The sequence below is a fragment of the Camellia sinensis genome, chromosome 11 (assembly GCF_055761805.1).
Source record: "Camellia sinensis isolate YWXY chromosome 11, ASM5576180v1, whole genome shotgun sequence".
Lineage (NCBI taxonomy): Eukaryota > Viridiplantae > Streptophyta > Magnoliopsida > Ericales > Theaceae > Camellia > Camellia sinensis.
In genome coordinates, this window is record NC_138971.1 from 123,880,804 (window position 1) to 123,899,615 (window position 18,812).

The window sequence follows — 18,812 nt, forward strand, 5'->3', positions numbered from 1 at the left end:
AGAGATTAGGTTGTTATCCCTTTATATTGGAAATAAACACAGTGAAGCAAGCAGATTTTTACCAACAAAGCTCAGGAGGAAAGGGGTCCCTCGAAGAACCCCATACTCATTCCTTTTTATCGGCAATACTCCCATTTTTACATGCAAATTAGTAAGGTCTTTTACATACACACAATGATCTCATGTTCATAATTATAATAATTGTCAAGAATGTCATGCTTACTGAAAAGAAAGAAACTTTCCAATCACCTGAACTAGAAAAAAACAAAAAAATAGATCCTTAATTAGTGCACTCCAAATCCCAATAGACTGATTATCCAACCTAAAAGAGCCTGTAATAATCCTCATTTGACCAAAGCTCAATAGTAGACTCAACTTCTACCAGTAGCGCACAAAAAAATATTAAGGAAAGTCTGGCCACATCGACTTTTAAGTGCCTGTCGAAGCTTCTTATAGACTCAAAAAAATATAGAGAATAAAACACAACATTTTAAAAATGCACTTCAAAATACTTTATTTTTCAGCATAAGGATGTTCTGAATTACACCATAACCCAAAAGGACAATCAACTATGGAAAAAAGATCTCAAAATGAGATAAACAACCCATCTCAAAGAAAACAGGATATAGCCATAGAGAAAATTATTTTAGGAAAAGACAAAACTAAGAGATTGAGCAATGCAAGTATACCATATACCCCATGTCAACTAAGCCGCCCTTCTACTCCCTATGGATGTATTTTATGTTTTTCTTCATGTATACCCCAAGGCTCATTGAATTTTTCCAGAATTATGATTGTTAGCCCTCAAGCCCCAACGTTGCAGTTAGCCAGTGGCAGACCTCATTGGTCTCTTCAGGAACCGTGTAGTGACCGAGCCTGCATTTCAAAAAAATAAATAAATTAAATAAATTCAACGAATTGCTATTTAAACAAGAAACTCAATGGAGCTTGTTGAAGCCAAAAAAACAAATTAAATACCCATTGTAAGATCTAAATGTCAGATTTCGAAATCCAGCTGAACTTAAGGTTTGTGCAGATTTCTCTCCATGATTATATGCTACTACTTCATCACCTGAAACATAAATGTAACATACAAATTACAAGTCTCTATAGCAATTTTTTTTCCTAGTTTAGTTGTTGATCACATCACCATGTTCATACTTTTTCAAGTTATAGTAGTCAGACAGAATGCATCAGTAAGAGTGCAAACCGGAAATTTAAAGTACAAAAGATGGTGGGAAACGCTACAAAAACATTATAAAAAAATAAATAATAAATAAAAAAAAAAATTGCACTTTTCGTTGGAGAATAACATGTTAACATTACTAATTCAAAACATCTTTGAAACCTGTCAAATCTGAAAACTCCTCTGAACCTTCTCAGCAGGTATAACATTCTAGTTTTACCGGTTAATACTTTGTGAAAAGTTGATAAACCATTTATGTCAAACAAATACAGACAAGCTTGTCCAACTTAAGAATTGGGGCTTTATGTTTCACTCTAGTAAAAAGAACTCAAGATCTTACAAACATTGCAGTACCTGTCAAAATGTGATCTTTCCTCTGATATTACTCACAAAAACTCCAATGGTAAGAATCATTTTCAACACATCAAAACATTGGACACACTTTGTCAAAGCTCAGTGATCCCACGGCATAACAATATTTTGGCACACAGGTCAAAGACTAAAAGCAAAGATATTCCCACCCTCCCCCCCCCCCCCCCCCCCCCCCCAAAAAAAAAAAAAAAAAAAAAAAAAATCCCCGTTTAGGCTGTGTTTGGAGTATAATTTCACCTACCTTTTTCAAATCCATACTCCAAACACAGCCTTAGGGTTTGTAAATTGAGTTTCAAGAAATAATGAAGTGTTGATCCATTCCCTCATATAGGGTGGGTGGTTTAAGAGGAGAGGTGGAGTATTAACCGTTTGAAGAGTTCCAACTAGAAAGAAGACTAAGTTGCGTTAGATGTGCAGTATGATCGGACTGAATTTAGAGGAAAGGTCACAAGTCATTTTATGACTTTAATACTAGAAATAGATGTGCAAATCCATAATAAATTAACTACCGAAATGAACCTAAATTGTAATACAAATATTAAATGCATGGGATATTATATGTAAAAATACCTAATCCATGGCAGAGTAAAATGGGCAAGGATACTGCATGCCTTGCAGCCTCGTGTGACCGTTCCAACCGGTTCTTCAAAATTCTGGAAACCAAATACACAATAGCTTCTGAATTGAATAAAATGCTTAACCATAGAAAGTAAAATTAGAAAGAGAGAGATAAGAGACTGAAGCCAAACCTTGAACATGGAAGCCAGCCACTAAGACCAACAATTGCGCTTAGGTTCACAGGGTATGGGCTTCCATTCCCATATTGTCTAAAAACATGGCATGTTGCAGAGTAGAGGGCGGTTGCAGCACCCATACTGAAGCCCCCAACACCTAGTTTTACTGCACAACAACAAACAATAGGTTTTGCTTTATATGCATACAGAGATAAAAACATTATATATGATAATAATAATGACAATAAGAAAAACAACAACTAAAACAACACAAAAGAGAATAAAAAAGGGGAAAAAAAAATATGAAACTGTTGTGTTGAAAATCTCAAGTTTCCGAAAGTACAGTGAGCCCCAAGACTGTCATTGTGGTGAAATTGCTAATTACTCTTGGTTTTGTTCGTAATTTTAACAAATATGGTAACTGAATAAGGGCTACAAAAATTTTATAATCTCTGCAAACACTTATGACTTTGGTTGATAGGGGGGTTAGTGATATTTAGAAACTATAAGGGAAAACAACAAGAAGAATGTAGGGAAAATAACAGATAGCATTTCAACTTGAAATTTGTATTTTTCAATCCTTTAATAACCAAATTAAGAAATTTAAAATTGTAACCCTTTTCCTTTCTCTTCAATCAAGCATCTAAGTCCTCAATCCGGAGTTAATTTCTTTTTGTGTGTGTCCGTGTTTGTGTATGTGTGCATTAAAATAAAAAATAAAAAACTATCAAGGGGAAACCTACTATCAGGGGGCTCTGTTGACAAGAGATTTGCGACACGCGCTGCTGAAGCATCTAACCCCTCCAAATCATCAGGAGCATCTTCCGAAATATCTCCTACATCAAACCCTGTTGTGATTCAAGTCAGCACTTCATCTTCTTTCATAGTCAAACAGCACACACACACAGGAATAAAAAATAAAAAACACCAACCAACCTTAACATTGAATTGCTGAGATGAATATTAGATACTACAACTGATAACATTTGGGAAATGACTGGATAACTATTAAATTTGAAAATAAAGCAGGCTTTCAAAGCTACAATATCTTACAAGCAGTGCAAGGAAATCCACCAAATATAGCAACTGGTCGAGTAGGAGCAGTTGGACAAATCCACTTAATCTGCATCGAAAGGTTTAAATAGAAAAAGACAAGATATAGTCACTAAAAAACCGTAATATTTCAGAGAAAGACCCATGTTACTAGTTAAATGACTTAAAATATACACTTAGTATCACTAACATTTGGAAGAGGAAGAGTTTCCAAGAGCTGGGACCAGCTGCAAGACAAAGCACCAAATGACTAAATCAACAATAGTCTATGTTGGGCACCAATCAAGTGGACATGAGGTGGTCGACTGACTAAAAATTGAGAAATCAACTACAAACAATAGTTTTTAGAAGTCTTCAATAACTATGAAGACTTTTATATAATATAATGCAAGAACAATCCAATGAAATTGTGTTAGTCTATCAAGTTTTGGGACCACCCTCAAGGTTTAGAACAATCCTAACATAATGGAAGAGAGAGACCATAAAGTATTCTAACATAGATGCCAGGATAGAACCTAAGCATAACCACATTAAACCTCTAATCTTTTTTATCTGACCTCATTATATTCTTTTTAAAATTTACAAAAACCTTATATTAATTTTGCTTTCCAAGTTAAGTTGAAAGGACAGCCAGGGTAGGGCACAAGCGGTCCCCATTCTAACCATGGAACATATAAGTTTTCAAACTCGAGGCGCACAACACACCTCGGAATCCAGAGAGGGGAAAAGAGAAAACGACAAGTAAGCATGTTTTGTTTAGTTCACGGTGCCATTACTCTCTTCCATCAAATCAATCAAAAAAGAGAATCCACTAGCTCCATCAGAACAGGACAAGACATTGACATTTTCTCGTCCACTTATTTCTGTTTTTCATAAAACTAGTTCAACTATAATGCTGATTGGCAACATCCTGTTGGAGGTCACCCCATGTGAAAGGGGTGATCCTCATGTCAACAAAGGAAGACAACCAACCAAGTCAAGCTTGGTGGCCACCAACCATAGCAAAGGTCAAGAATGGAGGCTACCCAAGTCAAGAATGAAGGCTCTCCCACCTACTCCTTTGTGTATAAATAGAGACGGGAGGGAGAGGATGAGATACAGATCAGAAATTAGAGAGTGAGAGCTGTGAGTTGAGTGAGTTTCATCTCCTCCTCTGTATTTTGTATTTTGCTCCATTTTAGTGAAAACTTCTCATTTCTGTCCGTGGATGTAGGCATTGGGCCGAACCACGTAAATATTGTGTTCCCTGTGTGTGTGAGATATATTTCTGGGTGTGTTTGATCCTAACAAGTGGTATCAGAGCCGGTGTTGTGCGTTTTGCGGAAAAACAGAGTGTTGTTCCGAAACTGCCCAGAAATCGTATTGCTCGAAATCAGATTTTGAGCATACAAGGAGCAAGGGCTCGACGAGAGGAGTCCAGAAACATAAAACAGACACCCAACAGAGGCCAGACGCGCTCTCACGCGCCCCTAGAAGTTGGCGCGTGAATCCCAGTCGCGTCACGCGCCGCACGCGCTTGCAGAGGTAGAAGACGCGTGAGTTCACGCGCATGCACGCGCCTCACGCGCTTTCAGAGGTAGACGACGCGTGATCTCACGCGCGACACGCGCCGCACGCGCGCGCACCAAGCCGCTCGAGCCGGAGCCGCGTTGACCGAGCCCGAGCCGCTGACTGAGCCGCTCACGTCAGCCAGACGCCAGCCGAACAGAGAAAAATCCGGTGCTTCTCAGGCGCACCAGATTCTGCCGATCTGAACCGTTAAAATTGTTTTGGCTTGATCTAAGCCATTTGAGGTCCGATTTGGGTGAGCCAATAGTGTTTTCAAACTATTTGGAATATTTCGGACACATCCGTACGGTCAGATTTTGCAAATAAGGTTTTCAAAAATTCACAGTTTTTATTTTTGGCAATCCGAAGTGTTTTTCCGGCTAATTTGAGCAGTCCGGACTTCACAGCAAAGCCTGTTTTTCAAACAGAGATTACTTTCTGGATGATGGAGGAATCCACATCAGCTTCAGGGCCGATGATTCGGTTGAACGCTTCTAATTATGCGATATGGAAGCCGCGGATGGAGGACGTCCTGTATTGTAGAGATTTGTTTGACCCTATAGCGCTAAAGGGGGTCAAACCAGATGGAGACAAGGATGTGGACTGGATAAAAACCAACCGGAAGACTGTCGGTCAAATCAGACAGTGGATTGACCACAGTGTGTTCCACCATGTTGCCCAAGAGACAGACGCCTATGCCCTATGGATGAAATTGGAGGGCATGTACCAGTCCAAGACCGCACGGAACAAAGCCTTGATAATGAGAAGGCTTATAAACTTGAAGCTGAAGAATGGTGTGTCTGTTGCTGAACACACCAGTGAATTCCACAGCCTTGTGAACCAGCTTGCATCAATCAAAATGGAGTTGGAGGATGAGATGCAAGCATTATTATTACTCAGTTCCTTACCAGATAGCTGGGAGACGTTGGTGGTTTCTCTCAGTAATTCTGCACCCGAAGGGAAGCTGACCATGGGAATGGTCACAGACGCCTTATTCAACGAGGAGGCAAGGAAGAAAGAGATGGAAGGAGAGCAGTCCCATGCCCTTGTCACAGAAAGTAGAGGCAGAGATAGAGAAAGGGGCAGAGGTAGAGGAAGAAGTAAAAGCAGAGGGCGTTCACAGTTCAGACAGGACAACACGAGGAGGTGTTTTTACTGTGATCAAGAGGATCACGTAATAAGAGATTGCCCAGAGAAAAAGGCGGACAGACAAGCCAAAGAGAAGGCTAAGGGACACGGAGGTCCCTCAACTACAGCAGTTGCAGTGCATTCCTCTGACGATGAAGAGGTGTTGCTTACAATCTCGTCAGAGTTGGAGACACCCGGCTGGATTTTGGATTCAGGGTGTACGTTCCACATATGTGCGGATAAGAAGCTTTTCTCCACTTATCGAAGAGTCAGCGGTAGCACTATCCGGATGGCCAACAACACAGTGAATAGAGTTGTCGGCATAGGGACAGTGCGATTCCTTACTAAGGATGGAAGAAAAGTAATTTTATCTGAGGTCCGACATGTGCCAGGAGTACGGAGGAATCTAATCTCCCTAAGTATGCTAGATCTAAAAGGAAATTGTTTCTCATCTAGTGGCGGGGTTCTTCATGTACGCAGAGGTGATAGAGAAATGTTGCAAGGCAAATTGTGCAACAAACTGTATAGACTGGAAGGAGAAGCTTTGACAAAGATGAGTGTTGTCAAATGCCAGTCAAAGGGTACAAAGAGAGAACATACGCAACCAAAGCGTATGATTGAGCAAGGCTTTCATCAGGAATGGCGAAAACGGTGCACGGGAACGCAAGGAGGCAGTTCAAAGGTGCACAGATCTGAGCCAGTGAAGCCAATCTTGAAGAAAGTTCAGAGCAAAGAAACCAAGTCTGTAGAAACTATGCCAGTGAAGAAGAGAGTTTCTTTTGCTCCCGTGTTAAAGACATTTTGCAACCTCTCAAAAGATGCAAGGGAGGGATGCAATTTCAAGTCGCAAAGTGAGCTTTGCAATGCACTCCAATAAGGGGGTGCAAGCACTATGCACGGAGTTGCATAGTGGTAACTTGTACAGACCGGTGGAAGGTGCCTTGGCAGAAGGGCTAACTGTCAAACATCAGAACGGACGTACAAGTGAGACAGAACCGAACATCAGGGATTGCAGCACAGACAACGGACGTATGAGAACGCTGGGAAGTTGTTCTGAAGTGCAGAAAGCAAAGGCTGGTTGTTCAGAAATAAGCTCCGAGCAAGGAAAATTGAGGATGTTGATGTGTCAAACTCTGAAGTTTTCTAGTTGCTCCCGTGTTCATCATGGAAGGAGTTGCACGGTAAAGGGTATCCCGAGCAAGGGGTGCAGTGCATCCAATCAGGGGGTGCTTGATACCTTGGCAGCAGGTTTTGTTGTGGATCACCTCACATGGGCTGAGGGGGTGATTGTTGGAGGTCACCCCATGTGAAAGGGGTGATCCTCATGTCAACAAAGGAAGACAACCAACCAAGTCAAGCTTGGTGGCCACCAACCATAGCAAAGGTCAAGAATGGAGGCTACCCAAGTCAAGAATGAAGGCTCTCCCACCTACTCCTTTGTGTATAAATAGAGACGGGAGGGAGAGGATGAGATACAGATCAGAAATTAGAGAGTGAGAGCTGTGAGTTGAGTGAGTTTCATCTCCTCCTCTGTATTTTGTATTTTGCTCCATTTTAGTGAAAACTTCTCATTTCTGTCCGTGGATGTAGGCATTGGGCCGAACCACGTAAATATTGTGTTCCCTGTGTGTGTGAGATATATTTCTGGGTGTGTTTGATCCTAACACATCCCACAATCCCCAGCCCACAGTCACATCTCACAAACTATAGATCAATGCACATCAACAGAAACTATACTCAAGCCAAAATATGAAATCTCGAAAATAAACTTAAAGCTGAGTATACTGATGATTTCCAAATTCAATGAATAAAATTCAGAAGAAAAGCATCAACTCAGTTTAGAACCGTAGAAATGTTAGTTGTAGACAAGGGAATGACATAGCCAATGCAAGACAAGCATTAGTACCTTGAGCCCTTATCGCCAAGACCGTGTAGCCAAACTATAGTAGCTTGGTGTTTACCTTTAGGCCTGACCACATGGGTCCTTCCAAACTCAAATGTCCTCGCCCTACTACCTGAATGGTCGCAACAATAAAAGTTCAAAACACATTATGATGCTTAAAGGTGAACCAACTAGCCAGAACCCGAATTGATAGATCTTCACACTTCAGATATAGCCATATAAGAAAGACAATGAAGAGGGGGATCGGGAAAAAAAAAAAAAAAGACTAACCAGAACCTCCACTAGAGCTACTGAAGCTCATCTTTTCGCCCCCGAATTGTAAGCTTGAAATCAAAATTGAGCATCTCTATTTACCCATTCTGGAGAATAAAAATGGAATATGACCCTTGACTCTGCATCAGATACTAGTTTACACAAGTTATATAATCAGAAAGAGAAAGGTACCCAAGAAAGGTGAGATAAATAAAAATAAAATAAAATAAAATTAAAGAAAAGCAAGTCTTTATGAGCAAGAATCCACAACAGATCAAAGCACATCAATGCAAAAATGAACCTATGCTTGTGGTTGTGGACAATGGCCAAAGAAAAGAAGTTCAACTACAACAACCCAAGAATATTTTCCCCTAAAAAACAAAATCCCATCTTTCAAACTCATTACACATTTACCTGTAAACATCATGTATATATATGTATATATGTACCACAAATTACAAACCTAGAAGCTCAAATCTTGATAAATAATTGGTAAAACGTGTTTAGTATGAACTTGCAGATATGTCATATAAGTGTCAAATTTGGAGGTGAGAAAGAGAGGGTGAGGTTTTAGCTTTTTGTACCAACGTGGACTTGGGTTTTGGTAGAGTCAAACAAATCCAAAAGCATATGGGCTTTTCGCTTTACTCTCTCTTCTTCTTCTTCTGATATACTAGTTTTTTCCCACTTTTCTCTCTCCTTCCCTTGGCTTAGTTTGTTCATGCTCTGGTCCTCACAGTCACAGAAACCCCCAACACAAGCACATTATAGAGAAGCTGGAAGGAAAATCCACAGGGTAATTGTATTTACAAACCATAAAAAAAATCTCGACACACACCATTTATATTATTAAGATAAATTTTTAAATAAAATTCAAATGTTCACATACACACTTCTTAATAAAAAATAATTATTTAAATATAAACGGTTGATCGGGATATATATTTAAATAATTTATTTTTATTTATCAATTTATGTCTAAATATTTTCTCTTTGTCCAAAAATTTGTATCTAAACAAAACAAATAATGTGTATTGAGATTTATTATAGTGTACGAATAGAAATTTTCAAAGAGAAAAGTTAGGGATCATGAATTTTTTTTTATGAAAATGATCATGAAAGAGTTATGATTCTTGGATTACCTTGATTAGTGCGTGGTGTTTTATTCTAAGTGTAATCCAAGGGTCACAAAGCTTTCATGATTATTTTCATAAAAAAATTTTCATGATACCTATCATTACTGATTTTCAAATCCAAAACTAGTCAAATTTTTTACAACTAATGTTATGTTACGAAAATGCCCTTCATCAAGGTGTACATTTCTCGTTTAGGCTTAATCATGATTGTTTGTTAGAGTCTGCATTGATTTAATTTAGACTAATATTATATTTAAAATCAAACCCATCATCATTAGTTTTAAATTTTTTTGACTTAGAATTAAACCAATCTTTCATTGGAACCCTTCCAATAAGAATAATATTGACATTTTGGCACAAAAAAATCAACTATAAGCAAGTTAGGTGTATAATTTTGAACTTGAAGGGGTTATGTATTTTCTCGTTAAATCAAGTTAATCTATAAAAATATTAATATCACAAATTATTTTAGAAACTTATTCAACCAATTATATAGTATTGTTGTAAATAAGATTTGTAAGGAAAAAATAAATAGTAGAAATTATGAGAAATGAATTTTTTTTTTTTTTTGATTCATGATATTTTTAAAGAAATGCTAACAAGTTTCTTTATATTATGATATACTTTCATAAATTTCTTAAAAACTATTTTTAGAGGTTTTTTAAAATTTCATACATTATGTACGTACTTTGAAAAAAATTGTTAGCGTAAGTTTCTCTTTCAAAAAGAATTTCCTAATAACTATGTACTTAAAGTCTCTTAATAAATTACGCCAACTTCCTATGCTAATCAGGATAAATAGTTGATTTCATTATTTTAACATAATTATATCGTGTAACTTTTAGATTTATAATTATATAACATGTATCCTTATTTTGTTTCTCCACTATTTATCCATGGACAAATATTGATGAATTGAAAATACCAATTTTACCCCTTTCATTACATTACCATGACTATAATCTCAACTCCCTCTCTTCCTATCCTCTCTCACTTCCCTCTTCCAATCTCTCTCCATCAATGATAGTCATCCTACCACCACAACCACCAGTGAATTACCACAATCTATATATTGTTTGATGCCTTCACAAAATCTACAAGCTTGCTTCCTTTGGGGAATACAACAATTTCAACAATTGGTGACATAAGTGCATGATTAAGAATCGAGGGTTGGTGGTGTTATTTTGTGATGCTAGAAGGGGTTTTGATGTTGTTCAAAGTGGAAGGGTTTGAAGAAAAAGAGATGAGAGAACAAATGGGGTGGTGATGGCACTGACTGGTGGCAGGTACAACGATAGTTAGTAGTATTTTGGAAAGATAGTAAAAAATTAATTTTTTTATCTTTTTTTTTTTTAAAACATTTTGGCTTTTTTGGTGTAAAAAAATAGAGATAATATGACCTAAAAAAAATCAAAAAGTTGACTTTTTTGGTGCTTGCCAAAATGCCCCTTAGTAACACATGATCACGTCTCTACTCTTGCCAAAATGCCCCTTGGGGTTAGGTAGTGGTGATGAAGAGTATGAAGGCCTAGGTGGTTGCTCCATTGATGGCAAGGTCATAGAAGTGAGGGAGATGGAGTCCTAAAAAAATAATAAACAAATAAATTTCTAAATTTTTTAAATTTATTTATTATTCTACTTTTTAAAATTTGAAGAGACTCATGTGAACTCTAGTACTCACATGAGAGAATGCTTGGACTTTGTATTTTGTGACTCTCAAGAAGTTGGACCCTGACTTTTTTGTCACATATTATTGTTATTTTATTGATTGGTAGAGGTTTTTTTTTTTTTTGGAGCACGATTGGTGGAGTTTAATCAATGCCATCTTTAGAATTATTTGTTTGAAGCCACCACCAATGTGATTGGTGAAATTAGGTCTTTGATATTTTTTAGAATCCTTGTAAGAAAAAAAAAAATGTTAGGTATCATTTTATGCATGTTAGAAGCACAATTTTGACCTCCATGCAAAAGGTAAAATTGACAATATGACTATTATATGTATGATTAATATGTGATAACTTTATATTTTAAAACATATATATATATATAGAAAATTGCTTCGTAGCTTGAAAAACTGAAGGCTCGAGTGGCCCGAAATCCAAAACGACATCGTTTTGGTTTTTTTTTTTCCTTCTCTTTTCTCTCTGAAACAGAGAGGCCAAAGAAGAAAGAGAGAGGGAACAGAGAGAAGAGGAAGGAAGAGAGAAGAAGAAGAAGAAGAAGAAGAAGAAGAAGAAGAAAAGAAGAGAGGCGGAATAGATCTGTGTATACACACATATCTATTTGTGTATAGACACAGAGCGAAGGTGATGGCAATGGGCTGTGTATATACATAGATCACCGTCGGAGTCCATGACGAGGCAAGGCGAGCTCCATCATCGGCTTCAGTGGCCACCAAACAGCTTCATTTGGTTTGTGGGTCTGATTGGTTTGATTTTTGGTTTGATTTTTAGGTTTGATTTGTTTGATTGTTTTTAATCTTTGATTTTTAGGTTTGATTATTTCCTCTCCTCTCCTCTCATCTCCACTTCTTTCTTCTTCTTCTTTTCTCAAAGTGAGTCATGGAACTTGCGAGTTATGGAAAGGAAGAAGAAAAGACCAAAAAAAAAAAAAAAAAAAAGGTGCCAAAACAATTTCATTTTGGCACCTCGAGCCATTCAAGCCTTAATGAATTCAAGCTACCTAGCGGGATTGATACATACATATATATAATTTTTTAAGTACCTTGGTATTAGATTTTGTGAATATTTTCTACTTCTCTCGTATTTGTACAAAAGTACAGAAATTAAAGAGACCCATGTAAAAATAAAGACATATAACTAATTGAGATTAGTTTAGTGGTTAGAATTTATGTAACTAATTAAAGGAGAAATTTACAATGTGCACCCTTTCAAATGGTGTACATTGTAAAAAAGTTATGATTTTTTATGATGAACGTTATGATTGTTTGTGATGAACGTTATGATTGTTTGTGATGTGTGTTATGATATTTTGTAGTAAAGTTATAAATAGAAAATTTATGAGGTATACCCTAAAGTTAGAAATGATAATGTTATGACATTTTATGATTTTTGTTATGACACTTTAAGATTTTGTTATCACATTTTTCAGTGAAAAAAAGTTATGACTTTTATAGTGAAAAAATTATGACATTTTGGGTTTAAATTATGAAATTTTGTAAAAAGTTATGAAAAACATATCATATGTACCTTTTTGAGGGTGCACATTGTAACATTTCTCCTAATTAAAAGGTCAAGAACTTAATTCTTCTCTCTTATCTAATGTACCAAGATGACCAAGAATTCTCTCTCTTTAAATTTTCATATCATTTTATTTCAAAATACTCACAATTATTGAATTATGTTAGAATTTTGAAGTGCAAGAATCTCAAGATATAATATCTATTGATTGTAAGTAATTGAAGACATGAAAAAGAGATTTGAAACAAAGGATCCATGTCTTGCTAACCACATTTCTATGGTGAGAAAGTGTGAAAATCTTTGTTTTAGCAATTTTCAAAAATGAATTTTCTAGTTCATGTATTTCTAGTGCTTCTTGAAAAGTAAATTCTAATGAATTTATTGAAATGATTTTTAAAAACAACGAATGAAACATATTTTTTATTTTCAATCGGTAGGAGATTATTTACAGATTGGAAGAGAACTAAATCAAACTGTATAAATAGTCCAACACATTTATCAATCTAACAACCAATATCAACCACCGCCACACAAAAAGCCTATAAGATAAAAAAATAAAATTAAATAAACTCATTACAATAAAGCCCTTGTAAAGAAAGAGAAATAATCAATATTTGTCTTTAATAAGGATTGATCTTATGATCTCCAAATTAAGAGTACACAAAAGCTTTGAAGATATGAATACACAAATTTACACTAAAAAATCATATATATATATATATATATATGTAGACACTTTGTAAGAATTAATATTTTCAATCAAAAGAAAGTTAATTAATTATACTTAATTTAGTGGATGCAACTTTATGTCACAACTTTATTTCGTCAACTAATCTTTTCCTACCTTAATCTGGAGAATCAAAACTATAGTCCTGTATTAATTAGTTTATTATAAAAGTGATTTATATTCTACCATTAAAATATTCATGATATGGGACAAAAACAATCATGTCACTAACCTTAAACATAAACAAACTTAATGTGATATAATAGTGCCTAAGAACGGCTCAAAATAAAGATCACGACAAAAGTTTCAAATAAGCTAGGTGAAAAAAAATTAAAATTTTAAAAGAATTAGACCAAAATTTTGAAATAAGTTACACTGTATATCGGAAATTTTTGAATCGTTAAATGATTTCATCATCTACGTGTACTTCTCTCCTCCCTTAAAAGCTCAATAAATTAAAGATGAGAAGTAATATTATAAAAGATGAATGAGAAACATTATCGAGGGCTTCCAACTGTCCGAAGAGCATAAGAAAAACCAAAATGGAGGACTTGTAGTCCAATTGGTAAGACTTACCTCCAAAAATAACTTCTAGCAAAATTTCTTGTCAAGTAAGTTCCAACCCACACGAAAAGCGACTGGCTAGCAAATGAGCTGCCCATTACAAGTTCTCCTCTCAAATACAAACTCACCATCGACCAATTGATGCTGAGTGTCCATATATCTTGAATAAAACCAAAATAGCCACTTTCTTGTTAATCACCCATTTGTTAGCAGATAAATGTCAAAATTTTACAATTTACAATTTAAATTTTATAGTTCATTCATAAATGACATAATAAGAGAATTAAATTTTATATAAATTTATGACAAATTAAAAAATTGACCCGTAACTTGCCATATTATTATGAGTAAAAATGTATAATTTAAATTGTAAAATTCATACAAATAGTAGCTTGGGGTGTCCCCCTCGAGTGCTAGCATTGACCACTTGGCATGTGATAGGTACAACAATTGGAGGGTGCTAATGTGCTTGTTAGCCGAGTAGGGTTGGAACCCATAATCAATAATACTTTTCATTTTATTTTATTATTATTTTTTTTAATTTTTTTTTTTTTGGTTCTCCAAAGAAAAATGGGAAAATTACATGTGATTTAAAAAAATATTTACAAATTATAGATAAACTTTACAAACATTAAAATATAAAATAATAAATTTTTTCACCAAAATTAATTAATTTTTGAAAGTTGCACTGACATGTAATTTTCCGAAGATAAATGGGAAAATAAACTGATGATGATCATCAAGGAATACATACATAGAGGATGGCTTCTTTTTTTAAAAATACAAGAGAAACTATTGCATTATGGACGTAGCAATGTCACCAATGACAAATTGACTTCCATAATGTTTACCAAACACAAATAATATGATCAATTTTATTCTCTAAATCAAACGAGGTGAAGGTATCACCCTAATGATATCCTCTCAACATGTAACAATTGAACTAATTGGTTAAATCAGTTAATCACTCTTGCACACTAGTATCTGAGAACAACTGTAATGCCACTCTTCATTTCTTCCTAGTTAAAGTATTTAAAAATAAAAAAAATTATTTTATCTGTGTGTTTTACGATACTCCTTATTTTATTTATTTGGTTTGAATGACCTTCCAAGCTTTTCAAATGTAGTTAATTTTAAAGAATTTTGTTAAAATAACTATTGTCGTAATTAACCTATTGGAGAGAATAAAATAGGATGAGACTAGTTACAATAATAAATAAATCTTTTTAAATAGGATGCTACGAGGGATAGGGAGGTTAATCATTACACAAATATATATATATATATATATATATATATATTATGGGGTTATATTGTGTTATTTTTTTTGTCCCATTATGAATTATTTTTTGTGATGATTACCAGGCACGGTAGTTGTGTGTGTGTGTGTGTGTTTTTTTTTTTTTTTTTTTCATTATAGATTTTTATGATAATTGTTGGGCTTTTATTTATTTATTTATTAAAACATCTTCAATGGGTTCTTTAAGATAGGCATGTTGGCTATTATAGCTAGTCCCATTCTACTTTACCTTCTTCAACAGACTAACTATTATACTAATCATTTCAACAAAAAAATTCCAAGCTAACTATGTAATGCCCCAATTTTCATGCCTTGTAACGATTCCAGTTTTGCCATTTCACTGAATATGTTGGGGATCGAGTTGTCCGATCAGCTGGCATAGGTCCAGGGGACAGCGCCCCTTGGCGGGTCTAGGACAGCACCCTGGCGGGGTTGAGAGGCAGCGCCCCTAAAGCAAAAATGCAAAATGCATTAGAAGTTGCTTGTCCGTTCGAGCGGCCGTTTATGCGCTCGAGCGGAGAATGTTTGGTTTCAGAAGTTTGACCTGTCTGCAAAAGTACTAGGAAAGTGTATTTGACGCTCGAGCGGAGCTTTCCATGCTCAAGCAGACCATGTTATATCAGTTCGTGAATCTGATATTTCAGATCACTTTTGTATATCTCTCTCTTTAAAAACCCTTTCCTCTCCCTTCTCTCTATATTTTCCTACGCCAAATTGGATCAAAACCTTGATTTCTCAAGATCCATTAGAGTTCTATCATAAATTCTTCATCAAACTTGGTTAACTTCTCGAGGGCTTCGTTGTGTACGGTGAAGATCGAGTTTCGACACCGTTGATTTTGGGAGTTTCATCTTATTTCTTCTTCAAAACTTGAGATAGAGATTTTCTTGGAGTTATATATATATATATATTTTTGCAAGATTTATATGATTTTTGAAATCATCTTTCGATAGCTTTGAAAAATGATTGTTGATTCAAGAAGTTGAGCGATTTTGAAAGTGAGTTTGTCTCTTATTCTTTTAAAATGATCTTATGGGTTTTGATCTTCGTTGATTGAAGAAAAGATGATTTTGAAAAGTTTTCTTTCAAAGGATTTGAGTTGTATAGTTTTGGTGAGAAAACCTAGATTTGGGAATTTTTTAAAAGAGACTGAAAATCCATGAATGATATTATTGTATTTATTTTGCGTGTCAAAATAAATGGATGTTTGGAAAATTTCTTATTTATATTTATATAAATGATGAATTTCAAGGAATATGAGAATTGGTGTTCATTTTGGAAATTATTGTTTAAAACGTTGAAATAGTTTTGAAATGACTAATTGTTGAGGATACTTGAGAAGAGAGAATTGTGCTATTCTTTGGATGATGAATGGAATAAAAGTGTTTATATTCATCTTGTGTTATTGGCATAACAATTCATTTGATTATATTAAACTTTGAAAGTTAATTTGAAAGCTTGCATTGAGAAAAGAATGTTGAGAAACAAGTTTTCATAAAATGATTTTGGGGTAAATACGTGATAAGTCTTGATAGGTGGCGTAAATGATATTGAATAAGTTAGCTTGAGAGTCCAGGGTGAAAGACCGAAAACCCGCGCGGATAGGTGTCGAGCCTTCCGGTTAATACCAGTAAAAATGACAATTTGGTAGTACTTGTATAGTCTACTTGCAGACACCGACCTAAAGATTACCAGAGTCGTATTTACCGCTCTTGAAATAAATTGTTAAGTTTTGAACAATTGAAATTGCATGACATCATTGAACATGATGGTTTTCAAAAGATGAAGATGTGATTTATCTTCAAAAAGGGCACAGCATGTCATGTGCATTTCATCTCTTGAAACTTGTATAAAATGTATATACTTTGTTAAGGATTTCCTACTAGGCTATATGCTCACTCTATGGGATTTTTGTACGGGAAAAAATGTGGTGATGCCGCCTAACTAAAGGCGAGGATATGTGTGTTGAGAATACGAGACTCTCATTTTGCTGTGACTTTGTGTATAAGCCAAGGCTGTATGTGTGTAGGTTTGAATAACCGTTTTGTGTAATCATGCTCAAGCCTTGGAAACTTGTAAACCCTTGGGGCTATTTATTTGTTTATTTACTTGTTGTTGGATTAATGTATTGTTGTATGAAAAACTATTGTATCATGTAATGTAAGTTTGGAAATTTATATTCAATTTTCCTTGAAAGAGCCATGATTGTTGTATTATCATTTGGGCTAGAAATTTGGGACGTTACATGCCCAAATGATAACATAATATCCATGGCTCTTTAAGATAAAAACTGGATATAAATCTTCACACTTGCACTACATGATCCAAATCAAATATCATAAACAAATAAATACCCTCATGGGTTTACAAGTTTCCAAGGCTTAAATCCGGTTACACAAATCGGTTATTCAAACCCACACAAATAAGCCCTTGGCTTACAAAACAGAGTCACACATAATGAGAGTATTGTGCTCCCAACACACACACTTCCATGCCCTCAGTTAGGCAGATTCACCACGTCATTTCCTGTACAAAAATCCCATAGGGTGAGCATAAAGCCTAGTAGGAAATCCTTAACAAAGTATATACATTTTATACAAGTCTCAAGAGATGAATGCATGTGTCATGCCATGCCCTTTTGAGAATAAAACACATCTTCATCTTTTGAAAACCATTATGCTGAATGATGCAATGCAATTTCAACAATTCAACTCTTATCAATTTTATTCAAGGGGCGGTAAATACTACTCTAGTAGTCCTCAGGTCCGTGTTTGTAGGTAGTCTATACAAGTACTACCAATTTGTCATTTTTACCAGCATTGATTAGATGGCTCGACACCTATAATCTGTCATTTTTACCAATATTAATTGGAAGGCTCGACACCTATTCAATTTTATCTACACCACTTGTCAAGACTTACTATCGTATTTACTTTAAAGCCAATTCATGAAAACTTGTTTCTCAACATTCTTTTCTCAATGCAAGTTTTCTGATTAAATTTCAAAGCTCTTCATTCACAAATGGATTGATATGCCAATGCAATGATTAATAATACAATACAATATTTCTTCCACTTTCAACATTTTCACACAATATTTCCATTGTGATAAAAAAAAAAAATCTCCATTTCTCCATTCAAATGTAATTTTACATGATGAATAAACACTTTTAGTTCAATTCATCTAAGGGATAACAAAATTTCCACCTTTCAAGCAATTTCAACAATTTAGTCATCTCAAGACTATATCAACACTTTTAAACAACAATTTTCAAAACTTCTACAATCATCATATTCCATGAAAAACATCATTTATATGTAAATAAATAAACAATTTTTCAAAACATCATTTATTTTAGCACACAAAATAAATATAACATCCCCCAAAGATTTTCAACATCTTTCAAAAAAATCTCCAATTTCTAGGTTCTCTCACCAAACCCATCCATTTTCAAATATTTAAGAAGATCTCACTGAAAACATCTTTCTTTTTGCAACATAGTTCAAAACCCTCAATTCTTATTAAATAAAAAAAAAAAAAAAACTAGAAAGTAGACCCACTTTCAAATCACTCATCTTATTGAATCAACAACCTATTTTCCATAATTAACCAAAGGATAATTTCAAAAATCATCTAGAACTTGCAAAAACATATATATAACTCAAAGAAAATCCATATCTCAAGTTTTGAAGAAAATTGAGATGAAATC

At 35.0% G+C, this 18,812-nt stretch overlaps 1 protein-coding gene across 9 annotated transcripts; it reads right to left on the reverse strand.

The window, feature by feature from the left end:
• Positions 1–488: 488 nt before the first annotated feature.
• Positions 489–8,993, reverse strand: LOC114258076 (uncharacterized). Of its 9 annotated transcripts, none has more exons than XM_028197959.2 (10): positions 8,761–8,993; positions 8,195–8,328; positions 7,928–8,036; positions 3,536–3,572; positions 3,346–3,415; positions 3,036–3,140; positions 2,308–2,458; positions 2,129–2,211; positions 979–1,072; positions 489–876 (listed from the first exon to the last, which is right to left on the reverse strand). In XM_028197959.2, exons 2-10 carry the CDS (start codon positions 8,223–8,225, stop codon positions 798–800), a joined length of 759 nt encoding a protein of 252 aa, XP_028053760.1. In that variant the 5' UTR covers positions 8,226–8,328; positions 8,761–8,993; the 3' UTR covers positions 489–797. The 9 variants fall into 9 exon arrangements, with proteins under 9 accessions (XP_028053760.1, XP_082750768.1, XP_028054032.1 ...); XM_082894642.1 differs by having other exon boundaries at positions 8,195–8,316; positions 8,761–8,991; XM_028198231.2 differs by having other exon boundaries at positions 8,195–8,283; positions 8,761–8,989.
• Between the last annotated feature and the right edge of the window lie 9,819 nt (positions 8,994–18,812).